This window comes from Aquarana catesbeiana, linkage group LG12, assembly GCF_042186555.1.
Source record: "Aquarana catesbeiana isolate 2022-GZ linkage group LG12, ASM4218655v1, whole genome shotgun sequence".
Taxonomy (NCBI): domain Eukaryota; kingdom Metazoa; phylum Chordata; class Amphibia; order Anura; family Ranidae; genus Aquarana; species Aquarana catesbeiana.
This window is the reverse complement of record NC_133335.1, coordinates 59,112-72,395: the sequence shown is the minus strand read 5'-3', so window position 1 is coordinate 72,395 and position 13,284 is coordinate 59,112. Positions and strand designations below refer to the sequence as shown.

The 13,284-nt window shown below is 45.9% G+C and overlaps 1 protein-coding gene across 1 annotated transcript in view; it reads right to left on the bottom strand.

Annotated features, from left to right (window-relative positions):
* Window positions 1-2,204: 2,204 nt before the first annotated feature.
* ARSG (arylsulfatase G) overlaps window positions 2,205-13,284 on the bottom strand; it is a 62,930-nt gene continuing 51,850 nt past the window's right edge. The window contains exons 7-12 of the mRNA XM_073607055.1: window positions 9,985-10,151; window positions 9,833-9,913; window positions 9,181-9,289; window positions 7,920-8,040; window positions 7,300-7,390; window positions 2,205-2,526 (exon numbers count right to left, since the gene is read on the bottom strand). Coding sequence (XP_073463156.1) covers window positions 2,252-2,526; window positions 7,300-7,390; window positions 7,920-8,040; window positions 9,181-9,289; window positions 9,833-9,913; window positions 9,985-10,151 — 844 coding nt within the window. The 3' untranslated portion in view covers window positions 2,205-2,251. The remainder of the gene's footprint in view (window positions 2,527-7,299; window positions 7,391-7,919; window positions 8,041-9,180; window positions 9,290-9,832; window positions 9,914-9,984; window positions 10,152-13,284) is intronic.

The window sequence follows — 13,284 nt, the reverse complement described above, 5'->3', positions numbered from 1 at the left end:
GTATATAGTATATATGGAGTATATAGAGAGTGTATATAGTATATATGGAGTATATAGAGCGTGTATATAGTATATATGGGGGTATATATGGAGTATATAGAGAGTGTATATAGTATATATGGAGTATATAGAGAGTGTATATAGTATATATGGGGGGTATATAGAGAGTGTATATAGTATATATGGGGGGTATATAGAGAGTGTATATAGTATATATGGGGGTATATATGGAGTATATAGAGAGTGTATATATGGGGGGTATATATGGAGTATATAGAGAGTGTATATAGTATATATGGAGTATATATAGTATATATGGTAGGGAGTATATAGAGAGTGTATATAGTATATATGGGGGGAGTATATAGAGAGTGTGTATAGTATATATGGGGGTATATATGGAGTATATAGAGAGTGTATATAGTATATATAGGGGTATATATGGAGTATATAGAGAGTGTATATAGTATATATGGAGTATATAGAGAGTGTATATAGTATATATGGAGTATATAGAGAGTGTATATAGTATATATGGGGGGTATATATGGAGTATATAGTATATATGGGGGGTATATATGGAGTATATAGAGAGTGTATATAGTATATATGGAGTATATAGAGAGTGTATATAGTATATATGGGGGTATATATGGAGTATACACAGACACTACAGTAGGTGCTCATGGTGTACACAGATTAGTCCTGTCAATGTAAGAAGGTTCTCCTAACAACAACTCGTTATGTGTATAAAAGACACCTGTCCACAGAATCTCTTCCATTCAATCCTCACCATCATGGGGAAGACCAAAGATCTGTCAGAGGACGTCAGGGAGAAGATTGTAGATCTGCACAAGGCTGGAATGGGCTACAAGACCATCAGCAAGGAGCTTGGTGAGAAGGAGACAACTGTTGGAGCGATTATTGAGAAATACAAAATAACCATCAATCGTCCTCGGTCTGGGGCTCCATGGAAGATTTCTCCTCATGGGGTGAGGATGGTCATGAGAAAAGTGAGGGATCCGCTCAGAACTACACAGGAGGAGCTTGTGAAGGATCTCAAGGCAGTTGGGACCTCAGTCACCAAACAAACCATTGGTAACACAATACACCACCATGGATTGAAATCCTGCAGCCCCCGCAAGGTCCTCCTCCTCAGGAAGACACATGTACAGGAACATCTGAAGTTTGCCAATAAACATCTAAATGATTCAGAGAAGGTTTGGGAGAAAGTTCTGTGGTCAGAGGAGACCACAATTCAGATCTTTGGCATTAACTCGACTCGCTGTGTTTGGAGGAAGAAAAATGGTGACTATGACCCTAAGAACACCATCTCTACAGTCACACACGGAGGTGGAAACGTGATGATATGGGGCCGTTTCTCTGATAAAGGTACAGACCAACTTTGCCGCATTGAGGGCCCATTGGACGGGGCCATGTATTGTAAAATCTTGAACCTTCTTCTCTCAGCCAGAACACTAAAGATGGGTCCTGAATGGGTCTTCCAGCATGACAATGACCAAAAACATACGGCCAAGGCAACAAAGGAGTGGCTCAAGAAGAAGCACATGAAGGTCATGGAGTGGCCTAGCCGGTCTTCAGACCTTAATCCTATAGAAAATGTATGGAGGGAGCGGAAACTTCGAGTTGCCAAGAAACCTTCAGGATTTAGAGAAGATCTGTAAAGAAGAGTGGACCAAAATCCCTCCTGAGATGTGTGCAAACCTGATCACCACCTACAAGAAACGTCTGAACTCTGTGATCACCAACAAGGGTTTCTCCACCAACTACTAAGTCATGTTTGCCTTGGGGATCAAATACTTATTTTACTCCATTTATAACATTTGTATTGTGTGATTTTTCTGGATTTTTGGTTGATATTCTGTCTCTATCATATAAAATACACCTATGATAAAAATTATAGACCCTTCATTTCTTTGTAAGTGGTCAAAACTTACACCATCTGCAGGGGAGACGATCAGTATTTTCCCCATTGTACCTACCTGGGCCTGGCACCTGGAGGATGCACAGGGATGATGTAGTGAACCTGCAGATGTCTAATGATGATGTACATACCTTGTTCCAGCACTCGGGATGATGAAGCCCCTTCCAGAGAAGACTGGGATTCCCTGATGAACTTCTGGAGCTTCTGAGGTAAATCCTTCTCCAGGCAGGTGAAAGAATATTAGCATAGAGAAGATATCTGATTTGTGTCTGTTTAATAACCTAGCAGGAAGCACAAGGAGAGAGGTCATTGCTCTGTACAGCGACACACAATGTGCCGGGGGTTACAGCAGATAATTGCAGACATGTCCTGAGAATAGTCTGCTGTGGACACATTGTCTTTGCGGACATTTTCGTGAATTGCAGAAATGGCATCCTCGATCAGCGGCAACACTTGCTGAAACTCTACACTGCTAGCCTCCAGGGGCTTCCCTTCCCGTGGGTCACGCTCAATGTTAAAGACTAAAGGAGGGTTGTGATGTCGCTCGGGTCCGATCTTCCCATCACAGCTCAATGCTCCACCTAGAATGAATTTCATGTCTCACAATCACAAGCAATATGTCTGAGGGCTGGGCATGGATCTGATGCAATTATTACGATACCACAAAACATACAAAGTCCCTGAGGACCAGCCATTGGTCCAGTGTAATCCTAGACCCTTCTGAGGACCAGCCATTGGTCCAGTGTAATCCTAGACCCTTCTGAAGACCAACCATTGGTCCAGTGTAATCCTAGACCCTTCTGAAGACCAGCCATTGGTCCAGTGTAATCCTACTCCCTTCTGAGGACCAGCCATTGGTCCAATGTAATCCTACTCCCTTCTGAGGACCAACCATTGGCCCAGTGTAATCCTAGACCCTTCTGAGGACCAACCATTGGTCCAGTGTAATCCTTCTCCCTTCTGAGGACCAGCCATTGGTCCAGTGTATTCCTACACCCTGCTGTAGACCAGCCATTGGTCCAGTGTAATCCTAGACCCTTCTGAAGACCAGCCTTTGGTCCAGTGTAATCCTAGACCCTCCTGTAGACCAGCCATTGGTCCAGTGTAATCCTAGACCCTTCTGAAGACCAGCCATTGGTCCAGTGTAATCCTACTCCCTTCTGAGGACCAGCCATTGGTCCAATGTAATCCTACTTCCTTCTGAGGACCAACCATTGGTCCAGTGTAATCCTTCTCCCTTCTGAGGACCAACCATTGGTCCAGTGTAATCCTTCTCCCTTCTGAGGACCAGCCATTGGTCCAGTGTATTCCTACACCCTTCTGTAGACCAGCCATTGGTCCAGTGTAATCCTAGACCCTTCTGAAGACCAGCCTTTGGTCCAGTGTAATCCTAGACCCTCCTGTAGACCAGCCATTGGTCCAGTGTAATCCTAGACCCTTCTGAGGACCAGCCATTGGTCCAGTATAATCCTAGACCCTTCTGAGGACCAACCATTGGTCCAGTGTAATCCTTCTCCCTTCTGAGGACCAACCATTGGTCCAGTGTATTCCTACACCCTTCTGGAGGATCAGCCATTGGTCCAGTGTAATCCTAGATCCTTCTGAGGACCAGCCATTGGTCCGGTGTAATCCTAGACCCTTCTGAGGACCAGCCATTGGTCTGATAATATATGTTGTTGCTGGCCTTTCTCAGTGAAGGGGGAGGGAGGTGAAAAGCTGTGGGTTTGCAACAGTCTGTAAAAGGTGTCCTGCAGGAATTTGTCACTTCTGCATCATCCGGTCTGGCCAAAATACTATAATGCCAGTTCTGCAGTGCCGGTGTTCTGTGATTTATTTTTCTATGTTTATGTCTCTTTTCTCCCTTTGAGGGGTACAGGATTCTTAGACAGCTGGGCTATACTGCCGCCTGTTGGAGGGTTCAACACTACAAGGCAGAAAACTGTAGACCCCTCCCATTACCAACATGGTTCAATTTTTGCTATTCTTAAAGAATGACTGACTGTCTCTCTCTCAGTTCTACTTATCTCAAGTCCCCTTTCTTCATTGATTTCAGGGGAGTTTTTCTGGACTAGGTCCAACTAGTCTGGGGGTCTCCTTTTTTTAAGCACAGTTTTTCCTAGGCATTGTGCTTGTGGAACGCAATATGACAGCCCAGCACTGTCAGCCTGGAAGTGCTTTTTGGGTTCTGCTTGATGGTGCCTTTTACTTCTAGCTGGTGTGTCACTGCTGGGTACTGTCTGGAGACCGGGTAACAGCACCAGAGCCAAAGACTTGCTTTGCTTTGTTAGTGGGCAGTGCAGGCCAAGCATCATGCTGGGAGTTCCCTTCATTTTTTGTAGGCTATAGGGTGAATTGTGTGGTAAATTTTCAGGCAGTATCTATGTTTAAACACATTCAAATCTTGGTTTCCCACAAGCAGCTGCAAGATTGGGGGTGCCTGACAAAGTAAAGCTAAAGTCCTTTGCCGGGGTAAAGCGTTGCTTGAGCAGACTCCCTGCCCTCTTCATCAGGAAGCTAAGTTGACATTTTTCTCCTGTTGCTTCTACACCTAAGAGCCACATGGAACAGAGGCTTGTGTTTTCTACCCATTAATTACCTGTTGGTCGCTCGGTCAGCTATGACTAATGTCTTGCTCAAACTGCAGGTCTTGAGGACTGTGCCAGCTGCCCAGATTATGCGGGTACCCCTCTGGGGTCTAGTATTATACCCTGTGCTTGTTCTTGCCCTTCTGCTATTGCAGCCAAAACATGGCGTACTCTAAGCCCAGGGGATATCACCCAGAAGCCGCAGGTAGCCCCAGAGCACAGTCTTCTTTTGGCTCCTGCTCTGCATCCAGGGCTCATTTTGATGCTGATGGGGGATCATCGCATCTGTATGTCCTTTTTTATCTCCTGTTCTAATGTATAGCCTTGGTATCCTTTTTTTTTATTGGCTTTTCCTGCACCCATCAGGGGGGTCTCCACTATCCCTGTTTTTAACATGGAAATTAACTCTAAAGTAGAAGGAACTTGTTTCTTCTCTTATTGGTGTCATGGGCATAATACTGGAGGTTGGAGAATTAGCCTGTTGCTACTACTCGCCCAGTGGTGGGCCTTGGCTCCTACAAGCCACAGCTGTCTTTTTATATGTTTTTCATGACCCCCTTTTTTTGATTATGTTATCTATAAGGACTAGAAATACTCTAAAATACTGTTCTCACTTATACATAATTGGTGCATTGGCAGAGGATTTGGTTTGGATGTAGTCTACACCTTCAGCGTTGGACCACCCAGTCTCCCACACCATAAAGAGAAGCAACCTTGTGGTGGAGATGGAGAATGCTCCTTCTAGGATTCCATGGACAAATGTTTTGAGGGTTAGTCCTAGTCTATATTTTGCACTCTCTGGCTCTGCTTTAAGTATTGATTCTAGTACCATTAGTCTAGACTCTCAACAATTGGTCCAAATCCTACTTTTGAGACTTTGCTCATTCGGGAGTTGACCAACAGATGGGGGATTTTAGGAACCAGGTGGTCCTCATGTTGAGTTGTATCTGTGATTTGTCGTGGGATAGCAATCACTTGCTTTTGTTGCAAATGCACAGACCACTTTATCTTAAGTGTTGGATGGGATGACAGAGCAGGCTTCCAAAAAAGGCTTTTTTATATGCCCTTTGTTGGGGTGTCTGTTCCATCCTGGACCTAAAGGTCCTCAATTTGTTTATTCGTGTCCACAAGTTTTGGATGGAGTTCAGATTTGTAACCCCTTACAGATTATCTTCTGTACCTCTTGGTGTTAATCGAGTTGCTGGCTCCAGTCCTGGCTCTGTTGCATTCCTAAGCCATCCACGTGGCCTTAAGCTGCATACACACGAGCAGAATGTCTGACAGAAAAAGTCAGACGGAAGCTTTTCATCATCTATTCCAATCGTGTGTATGCCTCCTCTGACTTTTTTTTTTTTTCGAAAATTCTGACGGACCTAGAAATGGAACATGTTCTAAATATTTCCGATGGAACCAATTCCTATCGGGAAACTGCTCGTCTGTATGCTGTTCCGATGGACAAAAAACGACGCATGCTCTGAAGCAAATACGAGATGGATGCTACTGGCTACTGACTATTGAACTTCCTTTTTTCTAGTCCCGTTGTATACGTCACCTCGTTCTGGACAGTGTGACCGTGTGTAGGCAAGACAGCTTGAGTGGAATTCCGTTGGAGAAACCTTCAGAGTTTATTCCGACGGCAAAACCGGTCGTGTGTACACGGCCTTAGAGAACAATGTGTTAGTTTCTAGAAAAACTGCGTGACTATGTAAGGACCCTGAACCTCCAACCCATTATCTGGACTATCTCTTGGATACCTCTCTGATCCTAGTGTTTATCCCTACAGATACACTGCTGATGCTCCAGTCTCAGATCTGTGCTTTCTGGTCCTGGAATCCATTGATTGATGCACTGGTGACTTTATCAGATCATCAATCAAGCCCATGACCACAAGGTTTGGGTTCTCCCCTTTCCTCTCAAAGCTTACTCCAGCAGTGCTAGGAGAGTCTCTTTTCTAGGTTTCCTTGGCTTCTGAGGCTGGCATCTTGTTATCTCTTCACACATTTTATATGTTCTATCAGATACATGTATTTGCCTCTATCAGTGCTGGCTTTGTGAGTTGACTACAGTTCTTTTGCCTTGTTGGACCCTTTAGGATGTGTTACCTGCCCTTCTGTTAGACTGCCTTTGCACTTCCTGTTGTCTTAGAATCATCAAGCCTCAAGTGCCCTTCAATTGATGGAGTACAAAATTCCCATTTTTTCCCTTTTAAAATCCCTTTCTCTGAGCCCATTTAGGGACACAGCCCCCTTGTGAGCAGTTTTGAGAAGGGTTATAGGGCTGGCTTACACTTTGTTTCCAATACTTCTGCAGGCGGTAATAAATCCTACTGATCAACGAATCCTGTGTCCCTCAATGGGCAACAATGAGAGTTTTATGGGGAGGACAAACATTTCATTAGTAAAACCCATCATTAAAGTACTGTATAATGATATTATAATTAAAAAAAATTATATTATATCTTATAAGGGTTAATCCTTTATTTTTTTTATAGAGTGGAGAAATATTAAAACCCCCTTTGGGCTTTTATTGCTTCTCAATTTCTCATGTTTACCATTCATTTTTAAAATTGAAAGAACATCCCCAATTTTGGCTTGTCCCCAGAATAGTAATAGAGGAGCTCTTCTCATGGTGGACACCAGTTTTGGTGACAACCAGGGATTCCCTGCCTTGGAGGATCGTCCCTCACGTCTTGTGTTTTAGAGGTTATAACCTTTACTCTATCTAAAATGAGAACAAAAGGTTTGCCTTTAGGACTACTTTAAACCATACCTGTGGTATAAAAAGCCTTGTATGGACCCAACCGAATTGCTTCTATGTTTCCAAACTGCCCGCCTGCCCCGCTGTTGGGATGATAAAGGATCTAAAGAAGAAAATCAAAGATGTCATTTGTATGAGATACAGAAAGTTTTCCTCCCACGTTTCCTGGCAGATGAGACAATCCTCTACCTGCTCATTGTGAAGATCATATAGAACCCAGCCAAGAAATCTATCCCCCCTATAGTGTGCAGCTGCTGCTGGAGATAAACACAAAGCCTCTGGCTGTCACATTTGTTAATAATTGCTGACCCATGATGGAGATTGCATCATGTCATCCAGCAGTGTGACCGGGACAAGTTTATTGTTTAGAGGCCTGAGGTCAGCGAAAAGCCATGGCTTCATCTGCAGGTTCCAGCGGAGGTGTCCAACAAATACAGACTGAACCCCAAGCTCCATTCTTCAAAGAAAGCCGAGCTCACTGGGTGTTGGTTCCTCTGATCTTTCTATAACCCAAAACAGCTGGAGAGGTGAGACGCATTCTGCCGCCCAGCAACTTGATGTGCTCCGACTTACAGAGACTCATCAACAGGATCTGCTTCCTTCTCAAACGCCCATCTAATGCCGCCACGTACCTGGTGTCCTTTATGTGCCCGTCCACGGAGAATGGCAGAGATGTCTATACCATCAAACTTCCGATTGGCTGGCAGAGTGCTATTTGTAAGAGTCACTATGGTGGGGAAAATGTCCAGTATGCTAGAAGAAAAAAAAGCCAGGAAAGTTCTGATAATCACATGGATAGGCGGATGAATTGTAGAACATATATGCTTAAATCATTTGGCCACAATTTCCCAATAAACAGCCTATTGCCATCCTCCACCTATTACCTGACCTGAGCTGAATCGTGGACACGAGCCACGAAATGGATGGCCGGGTAGAAAGGTTAACCCCAATCAGTAATAGCTGAGGCCACGTACGTCTGTCGTCACTGGCCAATCAGCTCTCACTGCCATTCTGTTCACCTGCAGGCTTCCGCCATTTCATTATTAGCAACCTATGATTTGGGGACCAATCTCAGCATAGCCAATCTGGTCCAATTCAAATGGAAGAGACTTTGGAAGTGCTCTGTAGACATTCACATGCCGGGAACGTTATCCAACCCTATAGGAAATGTTGGGGAGGGTGATGTGACTGGTGACCTTTTCTATTATGGATTGGGGTGGAGTCTGGCTGGGGTGATATTTATTTAATAAGTGAGGACACGGTGGTTCAAAGTCTGTTTCAAATTACTCTGTACATGTTATCTGATTTGGAACACGCTTGAAGTGAACCTTCCAACACAACTAATAACACACTTCAAATGCCTTTGCTGAGTGTCTCTCTCCCCTCCCCCTCTCGTAGGTTCCATCATCAGTGCTTACACTGGAGTTAGAAGAAGCATGGCTTTCTACATCTCTATGGGAGCCATGCTTTTGTGTCAGAAAGTAGGGATGCATGTAGGCATGGGTGACAAGAGATATGGGCACTTGACAGCCCAATCACCTCCATCCAATGCTGATTAGACCATAAATCACTATCCTTCCATTCCTTGTTTGTTATGCAGTAAGTAGCGGGGGGCTGCAGTAGTGTATGGTGGTGGTACCCTCTGGTCAGGCTGTATGGTAGGGGTTCCTGGATCACATGACTGGCTAAATACAATTAAATTCTTTGTGTTTCAACTGTACATCCAGTTGTTTGGCTGGAGTTCCACTGTGACAGTTCTAGTCAACACCGAGCTGGTTCCACCTGAAATGGTTTCCTTGCAGGAGAGAGATGTAGACACGCATACTAACCGCTTCTGCTGGGTGCTTTCTTTAGACAAGGGGCATGCTGGGTAAATATGGAGCCTTCACTTACCTCAGTAGCGCAGAGCTTGTCTTGTTTTCTGGAACCACCTCTGGCCAGTACACAATGGTGGGGACACGATGGCCACCTTCCCATGTTGTCCGTTTTGCTGCGCTACCACCTGGGAAGAGAAGACTCCGCATTAATCTGTGTCCTTATTGGATCATCCATAATAGATTTACAGCCATAGTATCTCCTCCCAGAGAAAACAACTTTTCCTTAACGCGTTTCACCACAGCATGGCTTGATCACAAGGATGCCCCATACTATGATACTGTGGCTGCATATCTTTTATGGATGATCCAACAAAGTAACTCAGTGTGGAGTGCAGTTCTTATCCTAATCACTTTCATGTGATGATAGACCAGAATGGGCTTCTTGAACCTGCACCCAAAGTCCAGATACCTAATGGTAGTGCTAGTCTGGAGTGCTGCGTCGGAATGGGATTGTGTCACATAATGTTGTGCTTCCTCACCCACTAGGCCTATCGCTGTGCCTGCAGATATAATAGGACCATCTGTCACCCCATAATACCTCTGTTTGGAGGAGCAGGTCATCTATGTGGATCTTGTCCATGTCACATAGTGTGGTACTTCACTCACTGAAGGTCTATTCCTATCTTCTGCATAGTAGGTAGCTTGTGTTCTTAGTTTATCCTGGTTACCTTGTGCCGTTTGCCATGCTCCTATAAATGGTCCTGTACTCCCTGCGAGGTCACACTTCTCAGCCCAGGGTCCGTTGTCACCTGTGGGGCAGGAATAGATCTGTATTACATGGATAGTGACACGGTAGGAGGACTTTGTCTTTCTGCAGTACCTGTAAACCAGACTAGAGTATTGTGGTCGGCGTTGGCTATTATCTGTCCGATCAGCCAGTCCATCTCTTGCATGCTGTCCTTGTATGGTGTCCTAGTAGGAGCAACTGACAGGGGAACGTGCATATGTGCAAGGGCCACATACAGGAAGTACGGCATCCCCCGAGCCCTAGACACAGAGGAAAGTTACTCTGATTGCTGGATGTGGACATCTCATTGTCCTCCTTAGTTTAGTGCCCATTTAGTTAGAATTGGGGATGACGGCTTCAGTACACCGATACCTCACCTGGCTCTCTGTACAGAGTACTCCTAACTTACTAAAGAGTGAAGTGAGGACAAAGCTGCAGGGAAATTAAAAGACTGCCCACAAGATATTTGAATTGAGTGCTGTGCTTTATCCTTAATAAATGAGGCCCAGTTTGTGTGCACAGTGCAGTTCACAGACACCTCAGTACAGTGTACACACCCAGGAAGAGCCTAGAGGTCCAGGGAAATTTATTTGTCAGCATTATGAGAATGGCAGGAATTGCACTGACAGGGGCAATAAACCCTTCTGTAGGACTGGCGGCATTCCAGCAAAGGAGACACGACCTCTCATGTCTACTGCTGAGCTGCTTCAGTCACACAGAGACCGGGAACACGGGCACCAATACAAAGGATGGGAACACGGGCACCAATACAAAGGATGGGAACACGGGCACCAATACAAAGGATGGGAACACGGGCACCAATACAAAGGATGGGAACACGGGCACCAATACAAAGGCTGGGAACACGGGCACCAATACAAAGGATGGGAACACGGGCACCAATACAAAGGATGGGAACACGGGCACCAATACAAAGGATGGGAACACGGGCACCAATACAAAGGATGGGAACACGGGCACCAATACAAAGGATGGGAACACGGGCATCAATACAAAGGATGGGAACACAGGCACCAATACAAAGTACAGGAACAGGGGCACCAATACAAAGTACAGTAACACGGGCACCAATAAAAAGGATGGGAACACGGGCACCAATACAAAGGATGGGAACACGGGCACCAATACAAAGGATGGGAACACGGGCATCAATACAAAGTACAGGAACACGGGCACCAATACAAAGTACAGGAACACGGGCACCAATACAAAGTACAGGAACACGGGCACCAATACAAAGTACGGAAACACGGGCACCAATACAAAGGATGGGAACACGGGCACCAATACAAAGGATAGGAACACGGGCACCAATACAAAGGCTGGAAACACGGGCACCAATACAAAGGATGGGAACACAGGCACCAATACAAAGTACAGGAACACGGGCACCAATACAAAGGATGGGAACACGGGCACCAATACAAAGGATAGGAACACGGGCACCAATACAAAGGATGGGAACACGGGCACCAATACAAAGTACAGGAACACGGGCACCAATACAAAGGCTGGGAACACGGGCACCAATACAAAGTACAGGAACACGGGCACCAATACAAAGTACAGGAACACAGGCACCAATACAAAGTACAGGAACACGGGCACCAATACAAAGGATGGGAACACGGGCACCAATACAAAGGATGGGAACACGGGCACCAAGGACACAGACACAAAGGATGGGAACGCGGGCACCAAGGACACCAATACAAAGGATGGGAACACGGGCACCAAGGACACCAATACAAAGTACAGGAACACGGGCACCAATACAAAGTACGGGAACACGGGCACCAATACAAAGTACGGGAACACAGGCACCAATACAAAGGATGGGAACACGGGCACCAATACAAAGTACAGGAACACGGGCACCAATACAAAGTACAGTAACACGGGCACCAATACAAAGTACAGGAACACGGGCACCAATACAAAGTACAGGAACACGGGCACCAATACAAAGGATGGGAACACGGGCACCAATACAAAGGATGGGAACACGGGCACCAATACAAAGGATGGGAACACGGGCACCAATACAAAGGCTGGGAACACGGGCACCAATACAAAGGCTGGGAACACGGGCACCAATACAAAGGATGGGAACACGGGCACCAATACAAAGTACAGGAACACGGGCACCAATACAAAGTACAGGAACACAGGCACCAATACAAAGTACAGGAACACAGGCACCAATACAAAGGATGGGAACACGGGCACCAATACAGAGGATGGGAACACGGGCACCAATACAAAGGATGGGAACACGGGCACCAATACAAAGGATGGGAACACGGGCACCAATACAAAGTACAGTAACACGGGCACCAATACAAAGGATGGGAACACAGGCACCAATACAAAGTACAGGAACACGGGCACCAATACAAAGGATGGGAACATGGGCACCAATACAAAGGATGGGAACACGGGCACCAATACAAAGTACAGTAACACGGGCACCAATACAAAGGATGGGAACACAGGCACCAATACAAAGTACAGGAACACGGGCACCAATACAAAGGATGGGAACATGGGCACCAATACAAAGGCTGGGAACACGGGCACCAATACAAAGGATGGGAACACGGGCACCAATACAAAGACTGGGAACACGGGCACCAATACAAAGGATGGGAACACGGGCACCAAGGACACAGACACAAAGGATGGGAACACGGGCACCAAGGACACAGACACAAAGGATGGGAACGCGGGCACCAAGGACACCAATACAAAGGATGGGAACACGGGCACCAATACAAAGGATGGGAACACGGGCATCAATACAAAGGCTGGGAACACGGGCACCAATACAAAGGATGGGAACACGGGCACCAATACAAAGGATGGGAACACGGGCACCAATACAAAGGATGGGAACACGGGCACCAATACAAAGGCTGGGAACACGGGCACCAATACAAAGGATGGGAACACGGGCACCAATACAAAGGCTGGGAACACGGGCACCAATACAAAGGATGGGAACACGGGCACCAATACAAAGTACAGGAACACGGGCACCAATACAAAGTACAGGAACACGGGCACCAATACAAAGTACAGGAACACAGGCACCAATACAAAGGATGGGAACACGGGCACCAATACAAAGTACAGGAACACCGGCACCAATACAAAGGATGGGAACACAGGCACCAATACAAAGGATGGGAACACGGGCACCAATACAAAGGATGGGAACACGGGCACCAAGGACACCAATACAAAGGATGGGAACACGGGCACCAATACAAAGTACAGGAACACGGGCACCAATACAAAGGATGGGAACACAGGCACCAATACAAAGTACAGGAACACGGGCACCAATACAAAGGATGGGAACACGGGCAC